The sequence below is a fragment of the Notolepis coatsorum genome (genome assembly GCF_963971535.1).
Source record: "Notolepis coatsorum genome assembly, chromosome: 10".
NCBI lineage: Eukaryota > Metazoa > Chordata > Actinopteri > Aulopiformes > Paralepididae > Notolepis > Notolepis coatsorum.
Window position 1 is genome coordinate 7,566,000 of NC_140174.1, and position 22,696 is coordinate 7,588,695.

General features: G+C 48.2%; 1 protein-coding gene across 1 annotated transcript; it reads right to left on the bottom strand.

Moving 5' to 3' along the window:
* Window positions 1-4,522: 4,522 nt before the first annotated feature.
* LOC311235275 (rho GTPase-activating protein 17-like) lies at window positions 4,523-22,409 on the bottom strand. Its single transcript, XM_084322693.1, has 6 exons — window positions 22,323-22,409; window positions 21,181-21,331; window positions 17,046-17,330; window positions 13,693-13,832; window positions 12,631-13,152; window positions 4,523-6,250 (listed from the first exon to the last, which is right to left on the bottom strand). The coding sequence occupies exons 1-6, from the start codon at window positions 22,399-22,401 to the stop codon at window positions 6,114-6,116; spliced, it is 1,314 nt and encodes a 437-aa protein (XP_084178819.1). The 5' UTR covers window positions 22,402-22,409; the 3' UTR covers window positions 4,523-6,113.
* Window positions 22,410-22,696: the final 287 nt, after the last annotated feature.

The window sequence follows — 22,696 nt, forward strand, 5'->3', positions numbered from 1 at the left end:
AACTTGCAATGGGCCTGGTCTACAAGATACACTATACGACCGGGGTGCCCATGTACATGTCAAAATACTTCCCAAAGGTCAGTGAATACCACAACCACTACACCAGAGAAAGCTCAACAAATCATGTTAAACCCAGATTCGGCTCAAACAAGGGACTAAACACGTTTCGCAATTATGCCACAACAATGTGGAACGCCCTACCCAAAGCTGTAAAGGAATGTGAATCCCTGCCCACATTCAAAACCGCCCTTAAAGAGCACCTACGGGAGGCTGCAATTCGAAACTGGCCACCGTAAATGCCCAAAACCCCCACCACCTCCTAATAGACAGTCTCCTCCCCGCCGTATGTATATTTCCCTCCCACCCGCCCACCCCCTCCTAATGTACAGTCCCCTCCCCATCATATGTATATACTCTGTCAGGATCTAGGGGTAACAGTACTGTATATTTGAATACCGCCTATGTCACAAATGTATCAGTACTAAATACCTATATGTCCCTATGCCATAAATGTCATGTATGTTGTGTATGTCATAAATGTCTATATGAATTGAAAATGGGGGACCCTGATGGAAACAAGACAAACGTCTTTCTCATCCCCTTAACAATTGTATGTATTGAGCCGTACTGTATTGTACCCATTCTGCAATCTGTTAAATAAAGTTTTCATTCATTCATTCATTCATTCATTCATTCATTCATGTGTGGTGTTGCGCTTTCATACAGTAATTATATAGGCTGATTATTTCAGATAACTAATAACGTTCTTCTTGGTTGTAGTCCACGTCAGAAGTTCTCACCCTAATCCTAAAACACCTGAGTGACATGGAGAAGAATCCAGAGTAAGTTATTCCCTCAGGCGTGTCATGCATCACGTAGAGGCAGAATGACATCATGTATCACAGAGGAAGAATGACATCATGTATCTAGAGGCAGAATGACATGTATCTAGAGGCAGAATTAAATCATGCATCACATAGAGGCAGAATTACATCATATATCCTGTAGAGGCAGAATTACATCATATATCACGTAGAGGCAGAATTACATCATATATCTTGTAGAGGCAGAATTACATCATATATCACGTAGAGGCAGAATTACGTCTTTGTTCTTTCTCAATAAACGAGTATGACAACACAGAACAAACTATTTGGCATGTCTGACATCCCGTGGACATGCTGCTTTTCAAAAACATTACTGTTGCATGTAGAAGACAGGAGACCAGCTTCCCCTCTCTCTCTCTCTCTAGCGCCCCCCTGGGGGAGACAAGAGTCCTGGTCAGCTCGTACATGATGGTTGAGAGCCGTATCTTCTGGGACTCCTGCTGTGTCACGCCTCCTCAGGAGAGCCAGGACGCCTGTAGCTTTATGCCAAGCAAGCAGTGCAAAAATGCTTCCGCATTCGTCACCGCACGCCAGTGCGGTAAAGCGCCCTTCTTTTCAGACAAATGCTACCGTGCGTGCACCGGCGGCGGCGTGCTCGCTCAGGTGCGTGCGTGCGCCGGCGTGCTCGCGCGAGGTGCCCGCGCATGCGCATGAGATCCCGCCTCGAGCGGAGCTCAATATATATAAGTCACCGCCCCTTATTCAGTATCTAGCAATAGCTCAATTGGCAAGGCCACATGGCTGTGGATCCTATGGCTCGTTTGCTGGCGAGTTCGAATCCCATCGAAAATATTTTTTAACGTGATTTTTTTTTAACGTGTATTCTTTCGCCGGTTAAGGTTAGGCATGGTTTCGGAGTTGGTTAAGGTTAGAACGGTTAAGTTTAGGCGCTGTTAAGGAGCTGGTTAAGGTTAGAGTTTGTCAAAGAGAATGGCAATATAATTTCTATGGTTAAGGTTAGGCATGGTTAAGGTTAAGGTTAAGGTTAGGCATTGTTTCGGAGTTGGTTAAGGTTAGAACGGTTAAGTTTAGGCGTTGTTAAGGAGCTGGTTAAGGTTAGAGTTTGTCAAAGAGAATGGCAATAGACAGCCTATTTCCGCGCGACCTGGGCGCTGGGCGGCGGAAAATGAAAGGCGCATTACTGCACGCCACTACGGTACATTTTTGCACTGCTTGCTTGGCATAAAGCTACACGCAGCCAGGACTAGGACCCAACGCCCCTGGAGACCCTGGTGGTTCCAGAGTGATTGATTGATTGATTAACAGATTGTAGAATGGGTACAGTACAGTACAGCTCAATACACACAATTGGCCATGATCTACACAGGTTCTGTGTGAGGCCATGTCAGACAACATGTTACATGCAAAACATATATATATATACATATTATTTAATTACATTAAAATTAGGTAAATGAAAGGCCACAAACCTTTCCTGATCACTATGCTCCATTTTCACGTCTGGATATAAAATATATGCTAGTATGCTATTTTGGTGGATGCTTACAGTACTGTGTGGGACTCTAACCCTGGTAGTGTAATAATAGCCAATCATCGGCTGTACAGGACCACAGTATCACGAGGGATTTGAAAAAAGAGTTTGTCTGTGTTCTACAAGAACGGCGGCTCAGAGCGGGACGCCACGGGGCCGTCTCTCTCTCCCGCTGCAGGAGACCGCCATGCCGTTCCTCTGAGAACAGAGAGCCGCAGCCTCCCTCCAGCTACCTGCAGGCTCACAGCATCATGGACTGGTATATATATATCTATTTATTACATGGCGTTTTCACATTCGCCGAAATGCTTGCTTGTGATTGGTCAATAGCGCTCGTCAGAGGTCCGTTATTACTCGATAACGGACCTCTGCCGAACAATAATGACCGCTGTGCGCAGCTGTTCGCAATCAAGCCCACTGACACACTGCATCAGTGCAGCCAATCAGACACACCTGCCGGCTGCACTGACAGCGGAGTGTGTGTGACGATGACAGTGGGAGCGACAGAACAGAACTGCGTCTGCATTTGATCTCGTCTTGTCGATGTAAAATGAATTAGGTATATTGTTAGTAAGTTAGCCATGTAATAAGCGGGATAATGTATAGCTATACTCGATCATCGTCGCAAAATAATTGACCCTCACTGATGTTTAAAACACCTCGGCGAGGCGCCTCGGTATTTTAAACTCCATGTCGGTCAATTATTTTGCGACAATGACCTCGTAGCTATACATTATCCCTTACTTATCTCTCTCACACACACACACACACACACACTAGGGTTGGGTACCAAACTCTGTACTTTTAAGGGTACCGACTGGATTACATCGGTACTACCGAGTACCGATTCACGCTGGATCAATCGGTACCAAATTTCGGTACCTTTTACATGTTTAGTATAAAATGTAAAATGTAAAAAGAGTGTAATATACTAGACAAGAGGGAGCCTTTTCCACATATATATATATATGTATATATGTATTACTGTCCCATCTTTGTAAAGACTAGACGAGGTCAGGGGAGTTTGATAATATTTATCAAAGGATGGCCAGATATTTAAACATTTACAAACATGATAATGTGATTTATTTTGCGTGGTGTGTTACAACAATAAATAACAATGTTGAAATTGAGAAGTTTGGACTTAAATTTGAACTGAAACTGAAATAAAAATGTTATACCGAGTATACCTGAGAGTACCGAAAAAAAGATACCATTGGGTACAGATATCGAATTCCAGCAGGAATCGATACTGGTACCGGTATCGACTCAAATGTGAACGGTACCCAACCCTAAAACACATGCAAAATAATTTTTGACCCACGTCTTTCTTCTTAGATCTTGCGTGACCAACTCAACTCGCAGACGTGACAGTGGGCAGGGGTGACGCGCTTCAATCACTATGATGACAAATCCTCTTGGTATTCTCCGATGGCCATTAAAGTGCCGTCCACACTCCACACCATCATCTCCTTCACAGAGCGTTGCATTAGTGGTTCAGTAATAGGGCGCCTCCTGGCTCGCAAAGTAGAAACCATGACAACCAATCCCCCACGTTTTCCTCATATACTTTATTTTCTTTGGAAAGAGGGTATAACCAAGCATTCATATTACATTATTTAAATTTCATGTTTAAGCTCCTCACCACCAGTCAGCATTACGTACAAAACTATGGAGCTCAAAAAAAAAACGCAGCATTATCGTTTCTGGTTTAATGGCGTTTTTTTTGTGTGTGTGTGTTCGTCTTAAGAGTCTGGAGAAAGCACCAGCGTCTCGCGATGCGGAGGAGGTAAGGCAGCGAGGTACAGGGGCAGAGAGAGAGAGAGAGAAGAGAGAGAGGGAGAGGAGAGAAGAAAGAGAGAAAAGAAAGAGAGAGAGAAGAGTAGAGAGAGAAGAGGGGGAAAACTCCCGCCGGATGTCTTACACGCGATTGTCTCTGAAAAGCAGTACATAAGATGAAACATGTTTTCAGGGCAATTGGAGCACCCCCCCCCCCCCTCCTTGGTACCATATAGAGGGTCAGTTCTCTGGGAACCAAACCCCTGCTTTATATTCAAGGCAAAAAGAGAAGAAAAAATAAAAGCAAAGCTTACGAAGAAAAATACAACAAAGCCATTCCCCCCCCCCCCCCCTGACCAGGCAAAAAAAAAACGTATAATCTTAACCACCACCTCACCACCGAGTTCGTTACAACACTTTGTACAACCCGGCTCAATGGGGTTAAGATATAAAAGAAAATAAAAAATAAAAGGAAGTCTCTTCCGTAGAGAAACCAGTTCACTAGAAATCACTCCCTTCAGTTTTGGGGCTGCGCGACGTCAACCGCTCTATTAAGTGATTAACTTGCTCAGATGGAGAAGCGTTGTGTGTAAAGCACTTTAAAAATAATAATAATAATAATAATAATCATCCTTTTTTCCTACATTCAACGTATACAAAACACCTGTCGCTTGTAATGCCAGAGTAAACATGACGGACAGAAAGGCAGAATACTGACGGCCTACAGGCTTGAGATATAGCGGCGTAATAGGACGCTACTTGAGCAGCTACCGCTTGCTTGTGGAACCCGAAGCCATAATACATACACACAGGAGGACATCTCAGGAAAATATACACAGGGAAACATCTCTCAAAAAACACGTAGCTTTGGTGGCACCCAGAACCATTATCACAAGAGAGGTGCAGATTCACCGAGGGTCAGTTTGCAAAAACACCCCCCCCCGTGCCAGGCAAACGCGTTAGCTTCGTGGAAATAGCATTGGGACATACTTGTATATCCTCGGTACAGTAAATCTATATAACGCTGTAACTCTTCTGATTATATGGTTCTTAGTGGAAGCCCGGGCGTAAAAGCATCGACTCCATTCTTTTTTTTTCTCTTTTCTTTTTAGAAGACCGCATATTTACGTCAAAGCCACGAGGGAATGTGTTTTTTCTTTTCTTTTTTTTTCGGAAATAAATACAACAGAGAGAGAGAGAGAGAGAGAGTAAAAAGATGGGATTCATACAAAACAGGGTGAATAAAGTGTTGGAGGTGACTGGAAACCTGCAGTCACCAGCTACACTTTCAGCAACAGTTTTGGTTTTTACTAACCCCCCCCCCCCCCCCCCCCCCCCCCCTTATAATGTCCCCCCCTCCCCTGTGCTGTAGGAACGCTTTCTTTTCTCCCTGTTTCTTGATCTAAGGCCATTTTCCACATCATCATCATCATCATCATCATCAACAACAAAAACAAATACAAAACACCACACACCAAAGAAGAAGTCTCATCAGTCCACAAGTCGGCGACACCCACCCACCGTGACCCTGCCCGTCCAGAGGCAACGTCCCAGTGGCCAAACTCACACACACATCTGGATCCAAGCTCTTTATTGCTGTACTCCGTCTAAAACGCGACAAAAGTGTTTACCGGCAGGGCCGCTACGGTGACCATATCCAGATAAGAGGGGGGAGGGGGGGTTCTTCCTCCTTCGATATCAGCTGTTTGTTTGGGGGTCGATTGTCTAGAGCTTGATCTGCGTGGATCGGGATACATGGATAGCGGCGGTGGTTGTGTGTGTGTGTGTGTGTGTGTGTGTGTGAGAGATACAGTACATAAGAGTGGACTAGGAGAGCACAGCAGAGCTTTAGGTATCCTAGGAGGGTCTGCAGAAGTGGGCCTGGGATGATGGAGGGAGGGGGGGGGGGGGGGGTGATGACTCTCGATGGCGGGTTGTGTGTCCTCTACCCTTTTTTAAAGGACGGTGCTCTCAGTGTCCAGGTCAGAGTCTCTGGGGAGGGGCAGGGGGGAGGGGGCCGTCACTGGCCGCTGGTCCACAGCGAGCTCAGGGACCCAGACTCGACTCAAGCCCTTGAAAGACATCGCTGGGTCTGGAGAAAGGAAGACAGATGGAGGACACGTTAATAAGAGACGTACAATGTGGACAACTGAAGAGGCCCTCTGTGTCAAAAGGATGACGATTGTCCTAATTGGAACGTTTGTTAGCTATTCTATTGAAATAATGTTTTTAAGTTGCAGAAAAATTACAGCAAATGTCTTTCTTTATTGCGATTTGTTTTGCCTCCCAGGCGGGGGGCACAGACCCCCTTCCGGACCCCCGAGGTGAGACTGCGCACCATCTTGTTTGAAAATCCTGGGGAAAGCCCTGAATTATGATTATGTGAGAGAATAAAGACATTCTGAATGATCTCTAGAAAACCCAGTGGGGCTAATGACACTGCCTGTCATTTATACTCTTAACTGGCAAATATTGGTGTTGGGGTTGAAACCGTTTGATGTTAGTTGTGGCAAACGTGTACCTCATGCATATACAGGCCTTCAGACACGTTACAATACGTAACAGATCTCCTAAAAGGGCCGTCACACCAACCCATGCAAAGGTTTACATTAACGCTGGCTGGAAACACACGCTTGAGGAGCCTTTTCCTCTGAAGGGTGAAGATTTACAGTCATTCAGTCAAGCTGGGCACCATTTCCACTGGCTTAGAGAGTGGAAACTCTGACAGTGAAACCCGTTGTACATTTGGACCATGATGCTCTTTCTAACAGCAGGTGGGGGTGTTTGTCCAGAGAGTGCAATCATGAGTACAACAAGCTGGAGTGAAGGTTGAGTGAATGTGTGAATTAGTAGAAGTGAAGCCTCACGCAAACTAGGGTTGGGTAGTAGTGTAAACAAAGTGTCAATCTGAGAGATAGTTTAATTGGAATTGATGAACAGATGATCAGAATTGATTAGGATCAATAAGATCCGTTTCTACTATCATACCACTCGGTTGATTCAGTATGTCTGTGTTAAAGCACAGCTCAGAAAAGAACAATAATCTGAAGTTTAAAAAAAAGTTATGTATCTAAAAGTATCTTTTTCAAATGGCAAAATAGTTAGGGAATCATATTTTTTTTTAACCAGGACTGGTTAAATCCCAACAACACCCAACCCTAATTCGAACAACAACGCTTCCAGATATAATGAAAAAGAGAAGTCCTGCATGGCTCAGCAGATTGCATCTATCTGTGCTTTGGATGTTTGGATGCATCTAAAAAGCATGCAGGCTGTGCTATGCGGTCTAAATGTAAATAGCTGGAGCACCATATCATACTACCAGAGACAAGACCACTCCTTACACATGCTGGGTTAGACGTGCCTGAGGCTTGCCGTCGCTCTTATAGGAAACACTGATGAGAACACAGTGAAACCAATTATGTAGGATTTCCTCTATTTCTTTTGGAGACCTCACTAATATACCCTCTCACCACACCGAAACGGTCGAGAATGTACTCAGGTAAGGGTTTGAACCGATTTAAACTGTGATTCAACATCACATGTGGTTTAGCAAGTCTTTAATAAGGACGTGTCTGGGCAATAAAAACCTCCCTGCCTCAATTTGGAACCGTTTCAACTCGTCACAAAGTCACAGTCAGATGCAAACCCAGCTGAGAGTGTTACTGGAATACATCCGTGTCGTTTTGTAATGGAGGTTAAAATGTTGTGTGATTCATGAGCAGTGCTATAACTGGTGTCCATGTGAACGGCAGGCAAAACAAGATGGGTGTTGTTGGTCAATGATGTTGCAAAAACAAAAGAGTGCAGGAACTGCAAATCCAAGGTTCAATAATGAACAACAAACCTCACAGCGCCCCCTTCAACCTGCGGAGGTATTACAGATGATACAAGACCATTAGACTGGGACAACATTTTAGAACATCTCTGCTCGAGGACAGGTGTCATTTCTGTAGAAACCAATCACAATTGAACACATTCGCATGGGCGACCATTTTGCTCGTGGGAACAGGGTGGAAAGGAATCCAGCCTGCGTGTGACATAAGAGCAAAATGGCTGCCGTGTGAATAATGGTCAATTGTCTTTCACATTCAACATCAAAAGCTGGTAGGGGCCTTGTACGTACGCACTTGCTGATATTTAAGAGTTCCGATTTATTTGGAAATATTTGAGTTTAGTGGAATTTTCAACTTTCCACCGATTGTACACACACACACTCGCCAAGTACCATTGAAAGTGACCCATCTCAAACCCCGCCCTCATTTCTTGATCCTCCAATCACAATTGTTGGCCCGAGGAAAGCGACAGTTTTGATTGGAGGATCAGGAAAAGGGGGCCAAGCTCGAGACAGGTCAATTCTGAAGTCTGAACGCTCATCGCTGGAATCTTACCATTGATAGTGACGTCGTCGGCGAGATGGTGGGAGAGAACAGCTGCTATTGACCTGTATCTTTCCTTATCGTTTACCAAGTTGAAAACGTCCCACGCCTTTCCTATGATGTAGCCAAGTGATTTAAAGGGGAACACCACCCGAGTTAAGAATTTAAATATGTTATGTCCATGGCCCAGGAATGTGCTACTCTCTCATAAAGTCAGAAACCATAGAAGTAAGACTCAAACATGTGATGCCATCAGGTAGAAAGTCTTGAGCTGCTGCATAGACTGATTTTGTGGACTCAAATCAGCGTCATCTATAGAATTGAGCAAGACACTTAACCCATAATTGCTCCCGATGTGCAGGTTGGCACCTTGCATGGTCGCCTCCGCCGTCGGTGTGTGAGTGAGTGAGTGAGTGAGTGAGTGGGTGAATGTGAGGAACAGAATTGTAAAGCGCTTTGGATAAAAGCTGCTATATAAATGCACCATTTACCTCTTTCATGACTATGCTGCGGTTCTTTAAATGGTCTCCTTTAAAAGGTTTCCAGTCGTGATAATCCATTAAAACTTAATTTCCAATTAGTTAAAACCACTGACCTATAAAAAGATATATATAAAATAAAAGCCTGACGCCCCCTCCCTCCTGAACGACCCACCAGTTGATAACCAACGAGAAGCTGATCTGAGTGGATCCGAGTGGTTCTCCTGCCCCCTGTGTGACCTTGAGCCATCATCACCTTATTTTTCATACCAGCGCTTGTATTCCTATGCTTTTCTGTTCTTAGTTCTATTATATTTTTTATTTTAAAATGTTCTTAAATACTTTAGATACTATTGCTACTATGTATGTATGTATATGTGTTTATATTACATGTCTATATGCATGTATATGTCCATCTGTATGTGTCTCTAGTCTCTACCTCCTCTCTCTCCCTCTGCGTATGTGTGTGTCTCTCTCTCTCTGTAGCCTATCCCTCTCTGTGTGTCTCTCTACCTCCTCTCTCTCCCTCTGCATGTGTCTCTCTCTCTCTCTACCTCCTCTCTCCCTCTGCGTATGTGTGTGTGTCTCTCTCTCTCTGTAGCCTATCTCTCCCCCCTCTCCCTCTCTGTGTCTCTCTATCTCTACCTCCTCTCTCTCCCTCTCTGTATGCGTCCATCTCCTCTCTCTTCATCTGTGTATGTGTCTCTCTCTCTGTAGCCTATCCCTCTCTCCCCTCTCTCTGTATGTCTATCTCCCTCTCCCTCTGTGTATGTGTATATCTCTCTCTCTCTCCTCTCTCCCTCTGTGTATGTGTGTCTCCATCTCTCCCCCTCTCCCTCTCTCCCTCCCTCCCTCCCTCCCTCCCTCCCTCCCTCCCTCCCTCCCGGGGTAGAGGGAATCTGAAGTCATGGACATTGTGTTGACCAGGCTGCCTGTAGCCTCCTACATGGTTCCATCTCTATGGTTGCACTTTGCTACAGTTATGTTGGAATTTACTCCATCAGGGGGCCTCGTGGGGGGCCGTCTATAGGCAGCTACAGGGGCCGTCTATAGGCAGCTACAGGGGCCGTCTATAGGCAGCTACAGGGGCCGTCTATAGGCAGCTACAGGGGCCGTCTATAGGCAGCTACAGGGGCCGTCGTCTATAGGCAGCTACAGGGCCTCGTGGGGGGCCGTCTATAGGCAGCTACAGGGACTCGTGGGGGGCCGTCTATAGGCAGCTACAGGGGCACGTGGGGGGCCGTCTATAGGCAGCTACAGGGGCACGTGAGGGGCCGTCTATAGGCAGCTACAGGGGCCGTCTATAGGCAGCTACAGGGGCCGTCTATAGGCAGCTACAGGGACACGTGAGGGGCCGTCTATAGGCAGCTACAGGGACACGTGAGGGGCCGTCTATAGGCAGCTACAGGGACACGTGAGGGGCCGTCTATAGGCAGCTACAGGGGCCGTCTATAGGCAGCTACAGGGACACATGGGGGGCCGTCTATAGGCAGCTACAGGGACTCTGGAGGGGCCGTCTATAGGCAGCTACAGGGCCGTCTATAGGCAGCTACAGGGACACATGGGGGGCCGTCTATAGGCAGCTACAGGGACTCTGGAGGGGCCGTCTATAGGCAGCTACAGGGCCGTCTATAGGCAGCTACAGGGACACGTGAGGGGCCGTCTATAGGCAGCTACAGGGACCGTCTATAGGCAGCTACAGGGACCGTCTATAGGCAGCTACAGGGACCGTCTATAGGCAGCTACAGGGACCGTCTATAGGCAGCTACAGGGGCCGTCTATAGGCAGCTACAGGGACTCTTGAGGGGCCGTCTATAGGCAGCTACAGGGACTCTTGAGGGGCCGTCTATAGGCAGCTACTGGGCCGTCTATAGGCAGCTACAGGGACCGTCTATAGGCAGCTACTGGGACACGTGAGGGGCCGTCTATAGGCAGCTACAGGGCCGTCTATAGGCAGCTACAGGGCCGTCTATAGGCAGCTACAGGGCCGTCTATAGGCAGCTACAGGGCCGTCTATAGGCAGCTACAGGGCCGTCTATAGGCAGCTACAGGGCCACGTGAGGCATTTGAATTGCCAGGGGAAACCATTAATGACAATAATTATACACCGCTTCTGATTTTGCCATATGTATAAATAGTTATGGTTGCCATAGTAATGGTCGTAGAACAGCCTACTGGTAGAGGACGCTAAAGATGCAATCCTTATTCAACGTAAATGCACCTTCTGGTTCTACTGGTATGCGCTTGGTTGACGCGATCAGATAGTATATAGACCTATACAATTGTTTACAAAGTAAACAAAATCATACATTTGGCTCTAACAACGCAGTACATGCGTACATTCAAAACTCAAAGTACATGATCGTGCTTTTTCATACTTCCTAAAACGCCTATTAGTAGCCGGATGTTGGTTTGGTTGAGGAACGGGTGTTTTTGTGGTAACGTGGCTTCTGAGTAGCTACAGTTGTGGTCTCAGTTCTGAAACAGTGTATCTGGATAATATCTCCCTCTGGGTGTTCCCGGTGTCACCTAAACAATCTTCCCCAATTCATTGTCTATGGAGCAGCTCCAGACCGTGTACCTGATGATGACAGCGCTCTCGGTTATTAGTAGTGTAAGGGTCAAAATAGATTTAATGTGCAGTGGATTTATGTGACCATGGGGTGGCGCTTCTTTTATATAAGCGTCAGGTACACCTGTAGGAGAGAGGGAGGAGTTTGACCCAGAAAGGGCAATGGTTTTTGACCGCAACAACACGCAGGCTAACGCAGGTCACAGGTCGCTGTTTGAACACGCCGCAGGGCAAAATGTTTGTAGGTAATTAGTTATTGTATTCATTATTATTTAACCAGTTTAAGGAACAAAAGCCAAGATATCCTGTTTGCACCAGAAGCAAATAAATATAATTTACCAAGAAGACCTGCCTGCACTGCATCATTGGGACATGGACGGTTTGGTATCAGAACGGCGCGTCAGCCAGGTCTATCTACGTCTACGGGATCAAATTGCTCAGTAGCTCCGTATAAGACGGGAGCTCCTTTAATAAGTAGGGAGAGAGTTGTGTGTTTTCATATATAATATTTCTGGGCCGTCTTACAATAATGTGTGAATTCTTAAAATCGGGTCATAGTTCCCTTTTTAATCAGGGATGGTTTAATCTTGTAACGCGTGAGCCTACATAACGGAGGACACTGTACATACACGCCTGGCCGCAACTAAAAAGATCGAATAGTTTACAAAAACATTGCCAAAACTCGAGACTAGGTGGTTCAAAGTGTGGATTTGATGGTTTTAAGGAACCAACACATTTCTCGAAGAGATTGCAAAACTCAAAGAGTACACCGCCCTGCAGAAGCTAACCGCAGTAACTGCGCAAACAGTGAAACTGAGAAAAATGGCTTTAAAGTTCTTCGACTATCCAGTGATTTTGTAGTTACTGCAATTCTTTATACCCGTTTTCTCTAAAAACAGAAACTCTTTGAAACCTTGTCACAAGATAAAACAGATATTGAAGAAGTTCAATTTGACTTATAATAACTCAATATGGAAAAGACTTGTAGTTACTGCAGTTCGCCTCTGGAGGGCAGCATAAGAGATGCAATGATGACACTCACCCATGATCTTGTAGGCGGCGGCGCACATGCCATTGGTGTCGCTGGGCGGCGTGGCGGGCTGGGGCGGAGGGGGCATGTTGGGCCGGTTCCGGGGCTTGGGCACGGGCCGCGGCCGGGGGAGCGAGCCGGACTGGAAGGGAGAGGGGGACGGAGGAGGAGGACCCGTCCCGGGGCTCTCCTGGGCGCCCCCCGAGGGAGGCGGAGGCGTGTCTGGCGGGGTGGGGGTGTCCGGAGGCGAGTGGTCCGCCCCTCCGCGGGGGTCGAGGGACTTGGGCTGGGTCGGAGGCGTGACCTGGGTGGGCGGCTGCGGAGGCGGGTGGTTGGGCGCCTGGATGGGAGGCTGGTTACTGGAGTGGCGTCGGGGCGTGGCGCACGGCTGGGAGGTGGGGGTGCCGGGGGAGGTGGGGGAGTGGCTGGAGAGGGGTCTGGGGGTGGGGCTGAGGGACAGGGAGGGGCCTGAGGAGGGCTGGCTGGGAGGAGGGTTCGTGGGCTTGGGCGGAGCCGGGGCCGGCTTCTTGTTACCTGGAGGGTCGAGACGTACCGTATAGTCAATCTGTCAATATTGCTGATAGGTGCTTACAGATAAACAGATTCAAATATCAATTCATTGGAATATGAGCAAATATTGGTAATAAAGGTCAGTATTTGTACACAACTGTAGATTTTACATTTACATTTTACATTTAGTCATTTAGCTGACGCTTTTATCCATTCTATATCTATATCTGTACATATCCCTTACCCACTCTTACTAGTTACGATGCTGGCCAGTATGACTTACTTACTACCATAGTGTCGTTATACCTGTATCACCTGTAAAAATCATTAATACTACAACTCTGTGTACATACATCTGATTAGCGCCATTACTCAGTAGTACTATTTTATATATCTTATACCCAGTTTAATCACCTGTACGTTGTATATTACTATCGCAGTTTACTGTTACATTTGCACTCTGGTTGGAAACCAAACTTCCTTTCGTTCGTACTGTATAATGACAAGACATAACCGGTCGTCAATGTATATCTATGTGTTGATCAGATTGATCAGGCCCCTCACCTCTGCGCATCAGATGAGGACTGGGCCCCATGGATCCGGCCCCCCCCCCGGTGGTCCCCACGCCCAGCTGCCCCGCCCCTCCCACCCCGTTCCTCTGAGGCGGAGGGGTGGAGTTCATGGCGTCACGTAGCTTCGGGAGGCTGGACGAGAAAAAGACAAGAAAACATCTCTTAAAAGAAAATAATAAAACATCACAGACTCTCTGGTCTCTTTGTGCCGCTACTAGTCCGAACGCTGTGCTATTGATTAAAACACAAGCATCCACCAGGAGCCAAGGCTTTTATCATACATTACAATCAGTCAAACGGGATCATGTTGTGTGCATTTCCACTTTAAGAGCTTTTCAGAGTGCTGTATCGAGAAACCTCGTCTCCTAACAGCATCCCTGCACGTGTGAGTGTGCGCGTGTGTCTCTGCAGGATCAATAGAATCCCACAAGTCAATAGAATTATGTGTCTGGGTCTCCTGCTGAGTTATGAATGCTATCCTTTCACCGTCTCTGCCTCGACCAGATCCTTCCATCGAGGACACAATGGGCGCAGATGTCCCGGAGCCTTTTTCCAAAAGGCGGTCGAGTCCAGTGACTCCGAAGTTCCTGCTGATTCCGGTGTTCTTTAGCGAGAGAGAGGGAGGCGCGGGGAGGACAGAGGGCCCTTGCGAGGGAAACGCTGCGGCGGTGACAGCAGCCATTGTCGAGTTCCTCCAGTGGGCCGCTGGGGAGACGCGCCCGCCCGCTATTACTTTGTTGTGTGAAGGCTTGTTGTGGTTTTTGACAAGAGAACCACGGGGCGGTAACAAAAGGCCCAATGAAGAGACTGCGTACGACGCCCGATATCAATCTGTCACTGCGTCAAACAATCGGATGTTGGGGGGCAGGTGGCGCACGGAGATTACGTTCGTCACCAACACCGGGAGACACTGGATTCGCCTGTTCGAATCCAGCTCCCGGCGTTGCTATCAGCTTGGCTGGCCTCTCACACTGATACAATTGGCTGTATCAGAGGGTGGGAAAGCTGAAGGGTGGGTCCTGGGCGTTGTGGACAGCGACCCCTACAGTTCGGTCGGGGCGCCTGCTCAGCGAGGGTTGGAACTGAGGAGAGATAGTGTGGCCTCCCACACGCTACACTCTCCCCGGTGAGAACCTGCGCGGCCAGGTTGGCCTGCCCCAGGCTGCACATGCGTCGGAGGAAAGCATGTGACAGTCTCCGGTCTCCCGGACCAACAGTAGGGGAAAGTACGCAACAACCAGGAAGGGTGGGATGGGAGAAAAATCGGGAAAAAAGGAGGGGAAGAAAGATAATATAAAAAAAAAAAAAAAAAAAAAAAAAACGGATGTTCTTCCGCCTAACACCACCGCAGAGACGGTGTAGAAGAAGAAGCGGTACGTCTTCCGGCTTGGTCAGTCGTCCCTTTACGAACAGTATAGTCATCAGTGTTCGCGGGGGGGGGGGGGGGGCGAGTCCTGGTCGTTACAATAACGACTCCTACTGATCGGTCGCTCGGGGCGCCTGTTCAGCGGGGAGGGGATCTGGGGGGGAGATAGCGTGAACCTCTGCACACGTTACGCTCTCCCAGTGAAACTCCTCGCTGTCGGGTGAAAAGAAGAGGCTGGCGACTCCACATGTATCGGAGGAGGCGTGTGGGAGTCTACACCCTCCCTAGACCGACAGTAGGGTAGTCTACACACTCCCTAGACCGACAGTAGGGTAGTCTACACCCTCCCCAGACCGACAGTAGGGTAGTCTACACCCTCCCCAGACCGACAGTAGGGTAGTCTACACCCTCCCCAGACCGACAGTAGGGTAGTCTACACCCTCCCCAGACCGACAGTAGGGTAGTCTACACCCTCCCTAGACCGACAGTAGGGTAGTCTACACACTCCCTAGACTGACAGTAGGGTAGTCTACACCCTCCCTAGACCAACAGTAGGGTAGTCTACACCCTCCCTAGACCGACAGTAGGGTAGTCTACACCCTCCCTAGACTGACAGTAGGGTAGTCTACACCCTCCCCAGACCGACAGTAGGGTAGTCTACACCCTCCCCCAGACCGACAGTAGGGTAGTCTACACCCTCCCCAGACCGACAGTAGGGTAGTCTACACCCTCCCCAGACCGACAGTAGGGTAGTCTACACCCTCCCCAGGCCGACAGTAGGGTAGTCTACACCCTCCCCAGACTGACAGTAGGGTAGTCTGCACCCTCCCTAGACCGACAGTAGGGTAGTCTACACCCTCCCTAGACCGACGGTAGGGTAGTCTATACCCTCCCTAGACTGACAGTAGGGTAGTCTACACCCTCCCCCAGACCGACAGTAGGGTAGTCTACACCCTCCCGAGACTGACAGTAGGGTAGTCTACACCCTCCCCAGACCGACAGTAGGGTAGTCTACACCCTCCCCAGACCGACAGTAGGGTAGTCTACACCCTCCCCAGACCGACTGTAGGGTAGTCTACACCCTCCCTAGACCGACAGTAGGGTAGTCTACACCCTCCCCAGACCGACAGTAGGGTAGTCTACACCCTCCCCAGACCGACAGTAGGGTAGTCTACACCCTCCCTAGACCGACAGTAGGGTAGTCTACACCCTCCCTAGACCGACAGTAGGGTAGTCTACACCCTCCCTAGACCGACAGTAGGGTAGTATACACCCTCCCTAGACCGACAGTAGGGTAGTCTACACCCTCCCTAGACCGACAGTAGGGTAGTCTACACCCTCCCTAGACTGACAGTAGGGTAGTCTACACCCTCCCTAGACTGACAGTAGGGTAGTCTACACCCTCCCCAGACCGACAGTAGGGTAGTCTACACCCTCCCCAGACCGACAGTAGGGTAGTCTACACCCTCCCTAGACCGACAGTAGGGTAGTCTACACCCTCCCTAGACCGACAGTAGGGTAGTCTACACCCTCCCTAGACCGACAGTAGGGTAGTCTACACCCTCCCTAGACTGACAGTAGGGTAGTCTACACCCTCCCTAGACCGACAGTAGGGTAGTCTACACCCTCCCTAGACTGACAGTAGGGTAGTCTACACACTCCCTAGACTGACAGTAGGGTAGTCTACACCCTCCCCAGACCAACAGTAGGGCAGCAAAACGACCAGCAAGGGAATTGGCATAACGACTAAATCGTCGGACGGGAGAAAAAAGCTCTGTAGCTCCGACTACAACATGGACACAGTTAGCAGGTGAATCTCCTCCTACAGCATGCAGTGGTGGTGCCCCTCCTCTACGGCATGCACCCCCCCTGGCAGCACACATACAGGCAGGCCGCATGCACCCCCCCTGGCAGCACACATACAGGCAGGCCGCATGCACCCCCCCCCTGGCAGCAGACATACAGGCAGGCCGCCTTACCTGATCTCCTCCGTGTGTTGGGCTAGAAGCTGCTGCGCTGCCACCAGAGCAGCCATGCCCAGAGCCAAGCTAGGCTGGCAGGGCTCCAGCCCCACGCCCCCTGGCGGAGCCTGGAGCTGGGGCAGAGGCTGGGGCTCAGCCGAGGGGTGGGGGGCCTGCCCAGCCCCTTGCCCCGGCGCCTCCACTGGGGGCAAGGGAGGCTGGAAGGCGGGCGAAGCGTGCTGCTTTCTACCTAAGGTATTGTTGCCTCTACGGAGGGTGTGGTCCGAGTGTTTGTTAGCGGCGCTACAGGAGGGTAAAGGAGAAGGAACGCCGGAGCTCCGGTTAGAAACCCGCAGAGTCACCAGGAGGTTGTTATTAAAAAAGGGATTTTTAACATTGTTACAAAACTAACATGGAAGGCAAAGGTGAGGATCACAGAAAAGGAAAAAGCCAGAATCAGTACCCAGACAAATCACATGGTTACGGTTGTAAATATATTATCGGTTTTGGTTAGAATAATGCAAAACGATTTCAAAAGCAATCATCAGAGCACACGCACACAATTAATATTGCCCCAAATGTATTTGATAAAAAGCAAAGCGCCCTCAACTCTTTTAACACTTTGGGCGCCAGACCCGAGGATAGTTGGGTTAACTCGCCAGCGGTTGAGCGCCATACCCGAGTATAGTCGGGTTTTCATCGTTATTTCTTTTATTTGATTTTCACATCGATCGCAACGATCATATGTAACGAACGTACTCCAAAACGTATGCCGTTGCTGAATGCTGACGATCAAAGCATCAAAAAACGACCCACCCCCCACTTTCATGCATTCATGATGAAACATAATACCGATTATATACGTTTGATTTGGAAATAACAGCGTGTCCAGGCGAGCAACGCCAACGCTTTTAGCAAAATGCACGTATTTCTCCATAGCGCCGTTTTCAGGAATTAGCCAGGATCACTCTGAAACGATACAATATTCACCACGGTATAACACGCGAACGTATACATGAAAAAAATCCATTCTTTTCCACATGTTGAACGATGGATAGTTGATGTCAAATGAGCCATAGTATTGTGTCCATAGCTATAATATAGAATATAGATATAGCCCTGCAAACACCGCCACGCATCCCTATCTCTTAAAGCGGTGGCCCATTGAGTACAAGGATGGCTTACACCGCTGGCGTCCAAAGTGTTAAGCGCTGGTCTGGGATCAGCCCTTGAACGTGGCGAGGGACGAGAGAGAGGCTCCACTGGGCTGCTAGGAGGAGAGAGAGGGGCCCCACTGGGCTGCTAGGAGGAGAGAGAGGGGCCCCACTGGGCTGCTAGGAGGAGAGAGAGAGACCCCACTGGGCTGCTAGGAGGAGAGAGGGGCCCCACTGGGCTGCTAGGAGGAGAGAGAGAGACCCCACTGGGCTGCTAGGAGGAGAGAGAGAGACCCCACTGGGCTGCTAGGAGGAGAGAGGGGCCCCACTGGGCTGCTAGGAGGAGAGAGAGAGACCCCACTGGGCTGCTGGGAGGAGAGAGAGGGGCCCCACTGGGCTGCTAGGAGGAGAGAGAGGGGCCCCACTGGGCTGCTAGGAGGAGAGAGAGAGACCCCACTGGGCTGCTAGGAGGAGAGAGGGGCCCCACTGGGCTGCTAGGAGGAGAGAGGGGCCCCACTGGGCTGCTAGGAGGAGAGAGAGGCCCCACTGGGCTGCTAGAAGGAGAGAGAGACCCCACTGGGCTGCTAGGAGGAGAGAGAGACCCCACTGGGCTGCTAGGAGGAGAGAGGGGCCCCACAAAAAAAAAGAACGAACTAAAACGAAAAAGAAAACCGCAAAAAAAAGAACGAACTAAAACGAACGAAAAAAAATTTTCGAACTAAAAATAAAAAAGGCAAAAAAACGAATGAACTAAAACGAAAACGCAAAAAAACGAACGAACTAAAACGAAAACGCAAGAAAACGAACGAACTAAAACGAAAACGCAAAAAAACGAACGAACTAAAACGAAAACGCAAAAAAACGAACGAACTAAAACGAAAAAAAACTAACGCAAAAAAACGAACGAACTAAAACGAAAAAGAAAAACGCAAAAAAAAGAACGAACTAAAACGAATGCAAAAAAATTTACGAACTAAAAAAAAAAACGCAAAAAAACGAATGAACTAAAACGAAAACGCAAAAAAACGAACGAACTAAAACGAAAACGCAAAAAAACTAACGCAAAAAAACGAACGAACTAAAACGAAAACGCAAAAAAACGAACGAACTAAAACGAAAAAAAACTAACGCAAAAAAACGAACGAACTAAAACGAAAAAGAAAAACGCAAAAAAAGAACGAACTAAAACGAAGGCAAAAAAATTTACGAACTAAAAAAAAAAACGCAAAAAAACGAATGAACTAAAACGAAAACGCAAAAAAACTAACGCAAAAAAATGAACTAACTAAAACGAAAACGCAAAAAAACGAACGCAAAAAAACGAACGAACTAAAACAAAAACGCAAAAAAACGAACGAACTAAAACAAAAATGAAAAAAAAAAACGCAAAAAAAGAACGAACTAAAACGAAAAAGAACAAAAGAATTTTAAAAAAGAACACAAAAAAAAGAACGAACTAAAACTAAAACAAACAAAAAAGAACGCAAAAGAAATAACTAACTAAAACGAAAACGCAAAAAAACGAACAAACTAAAACGAAAACGCAAAAGAACGAACTAAAACGAAAACGCAAAAAATAAAACGCAAAAAAAAGAACGAACTAAAACGAAAAAGAACAAAAAAAATCAATAAAAAACGCAAAAAAAGAACGAACTAAAACTAAAACAAACAAAAAAATAACGCAAAAAGAATAACTAACTAAAACGAAAACGCAAAAAAACTAACGCAAAAAAATGAACTAACTAAAACGAACTCCTTTTGCTGGGAGGAGAGAGAGGGGCCCCACTGGGCTGCCAGGAGGAGAGAGAGGGGCCCCACTGGGCTGCCAGGAGGAGAGAGAGGCCCCACTGGGCTGCCAGGAGGAGAGAGGGGCCCCACTGGGCTGCTAGGAGGAGAGAGAGGGGCCCCACTGGGCTGCTAGGAGGAGAGAGAGACCCCACTGGGCTGCTAGGAGGAGAGAGAGGGGCCCCACTGGGCTGCCAGGAGGAGAGAGGGGCCCCACTGGGCTGCTAGGAGGAGAGAGAGGGGCCCCACTGGGCTGCTAGGAGGAGAGAGAGGGGCCCCACTGGGCTGCCAGGAGGAGAGAGAGGCCCCACTGGGCTGCCAGGAGGAGAGAGGGGCCCCACTGGGCTGCTAGGAGGAGAGAGAGGGGCCCCACTGGGCTGCTAGGAGGAGAGAGAGACCCCACTGGGCTGCTAGGAGGAGAGAGAGGGGCCCCACTGGGCTGCCAGGAGGAGAGAGGGGCCCCACTGGGCTGCTAGGAGGAGAGAGAGGGGCCCCACTGGGCTGCTAGGAGGAGAGAGAGGGGCCCCACTGGGCTGCTAGGAGGAGAGAGAGGGGCCCCACTGGGCTGCTAGGAGGAGAGAGAGGGGCCCCACTGGGCTGCTAGGAGGAGAGAGAGGGGCCCCACTGGGCTGCTAGGAGGAGAGAGAGGGGCCCCACTGGGCTGCTAGGAGGAGAGAGGCCATAGATATCTATAGAACACTAGATAGCTTACCCGCACTGCCGGCCAATGGAGAGCGACGTCACTGAACCGCCGCCATCTTACCCCAGTCAGCCTTGAGTGAGAGTGAGTGAGCTGCACCGACAAAAATACTCATAACTCGCTGAAATATTGACGGATTTACAAACGGTTTGGTTTATTACAAGCATTATTAACGTGGCTATGATTCAAGCGGTTTGTAAAAAAAAACATCTTTAAAAAATATTTTTTTTATAAGTATGCAGTATCATAACTACATCTTTGATGTTTATAGCAAACCAACCCGTTTGTAAATCCGTCAATATTTCAGCGAGTTATGAGTATTTTTGTCTGTGCAGCTCACTCACTCTCACTCAAGGCTAACTGGAGCAAGATGGCGGCTGGTGACGCTGGTGACTCCTCCTTAAGCTATCTAGTGTTCTATAGATATCTATGGCTAGGAGGAGAGAGAGACCCCACTGGGCTGCTAGGAGGAGAGAGAGAGACCCCACTGGGCTGCCAGGAGGAGAGGGTTTACCTGTCCTTGCGCGTGACGTCGCTCTCGGGCCCCACCATGCTCCCAGGCCTCTTCCTCTCCACCGTGCTGCAGTCGTAGTCCAGGTGGTTGCCGTAGCAGGAGGAGGGGGGGGTGGGCATGGCGAACATCCCCGACACGTTGAACTCCACATCTGCAGCCGGAGACACCAGACACACACACACGGTGAACCACCCACTGGGTGAAACCACTAAAGGTTGGGTACCGTTCACAGTTTGAACCGATAACGGTACCGGTACCGATTCCTGGAAGTCGGTATCGGTACCCAACGGTACCTTATTTTTTTTTCTGTACTTAACTTTCTCTGTAATAACAAACGTTTTTATTTCAGTTTATTCCAAACTTCTCAATTTCAACATTGTTATTTATTTAGAACATACATTTAGTTATTTATTGTATTTATTGTACACCACACAAAATAAATCACATGATCATGTATTATGTTTGTAAATGTTTAAATATCAACATTATCTGGCCATCCTCAGTAAATATTATCAAACTCCTCTGACCTCATCTAGCCTTTCCAAAGACCCAAGAGATGGGACAGTAATATATATATTTGTGGAAAAGGCTCCCTTTTGTCTAGTATATTACACTCCTGTACTTTATACTAAACATGTAAAGGTACCGAATTTGGTACCCAATGATCTAGCATGCATCGGTACTTGGTAGTACCAATGTAATCCAGTCGGTACCCTTAAAACTAAAGTACAGAGTTCGGTACCCAACCCTAGAAACCACCACCAAGAGTTTTTTGAGAGGCGACTCTGAACTCAGATCAGGGAAAACGCGGTTGAATATCTCTCGTGCATTAATTTATATTCTAGTAAACTCCTTATCTATGTGACACAAGTCGGTCGGTTTCAAACCTAAGAGACGTTGACCTCCGTTATACAAGATACTGTTTGAGCCGAGAGAGCGAGAGAGAGCGAGAGAGGAGAGAGAGAGAGATATAGGGAGAGAAAAAGAGAGGAGAGAGAAGAGAGGTGAGAGAGGGAGAGATAGAGGAGAGAAAGAGAGAGAGAGATATAGGGAGAGAGAAGAGAAGAGAGAGAGAAGAGAGAAAGAGAGATAGAGAGAGAGAGGGAGGGGGGGGGGGGGGAAGACCCCAGGACAGGACCGACCCTCAGGGAAGAACCAGTCTGCGTGTTGGATGATGGGCTCTATGATGGTCACCACATGGACAGAGGTCGCTGCAGCCATCTCAGCCAGACTCCTGTGTTTACACACACACACACACACACAAATGGGATGGTTGCTTACTGTACATAATGAGCACCACTCTATAAACTAAAACAGCAAAGAAAGAATCATCAAAAGAAATGCCCCCCCCCTTCCCCCCCCCCCCCCCCAGCATCATGAAGAGGGTAGCTCTTCCTTGGTTTAAACCCTTCCACTGCCACACGACAGAAGGTTATAACCCTTTACTATCACACAACCGACGGCGATGCTCCATCATTAGCAGTGAAAGGTTAACCGGCTGTCGTGTGGCAGTGAA

Coding starts and splice junctions, on each gene's coding strand:
- LOC311235275 (XM_084322693.1), bottom strand. CDS start 22,401: ATGGCTGCAGCGACCTCTGTCCATGTGGTGACCATCATAGAGCCCATC. Junction 21,332..22,322: donor AGACTGGTTCTTCCCTGAGG/GTCGGTCCTGTC, acceptor CTCCGGCTGCAG/ATGTGGAGTTCAACGTGTCG. Junction 6,251..12,630: donor CGCCGCCTACAAGATCATGG/GTGAGTGTCATC, acceptor TCCTTTCTCCAG/ACCCAGCGATGTCTTTCAAG.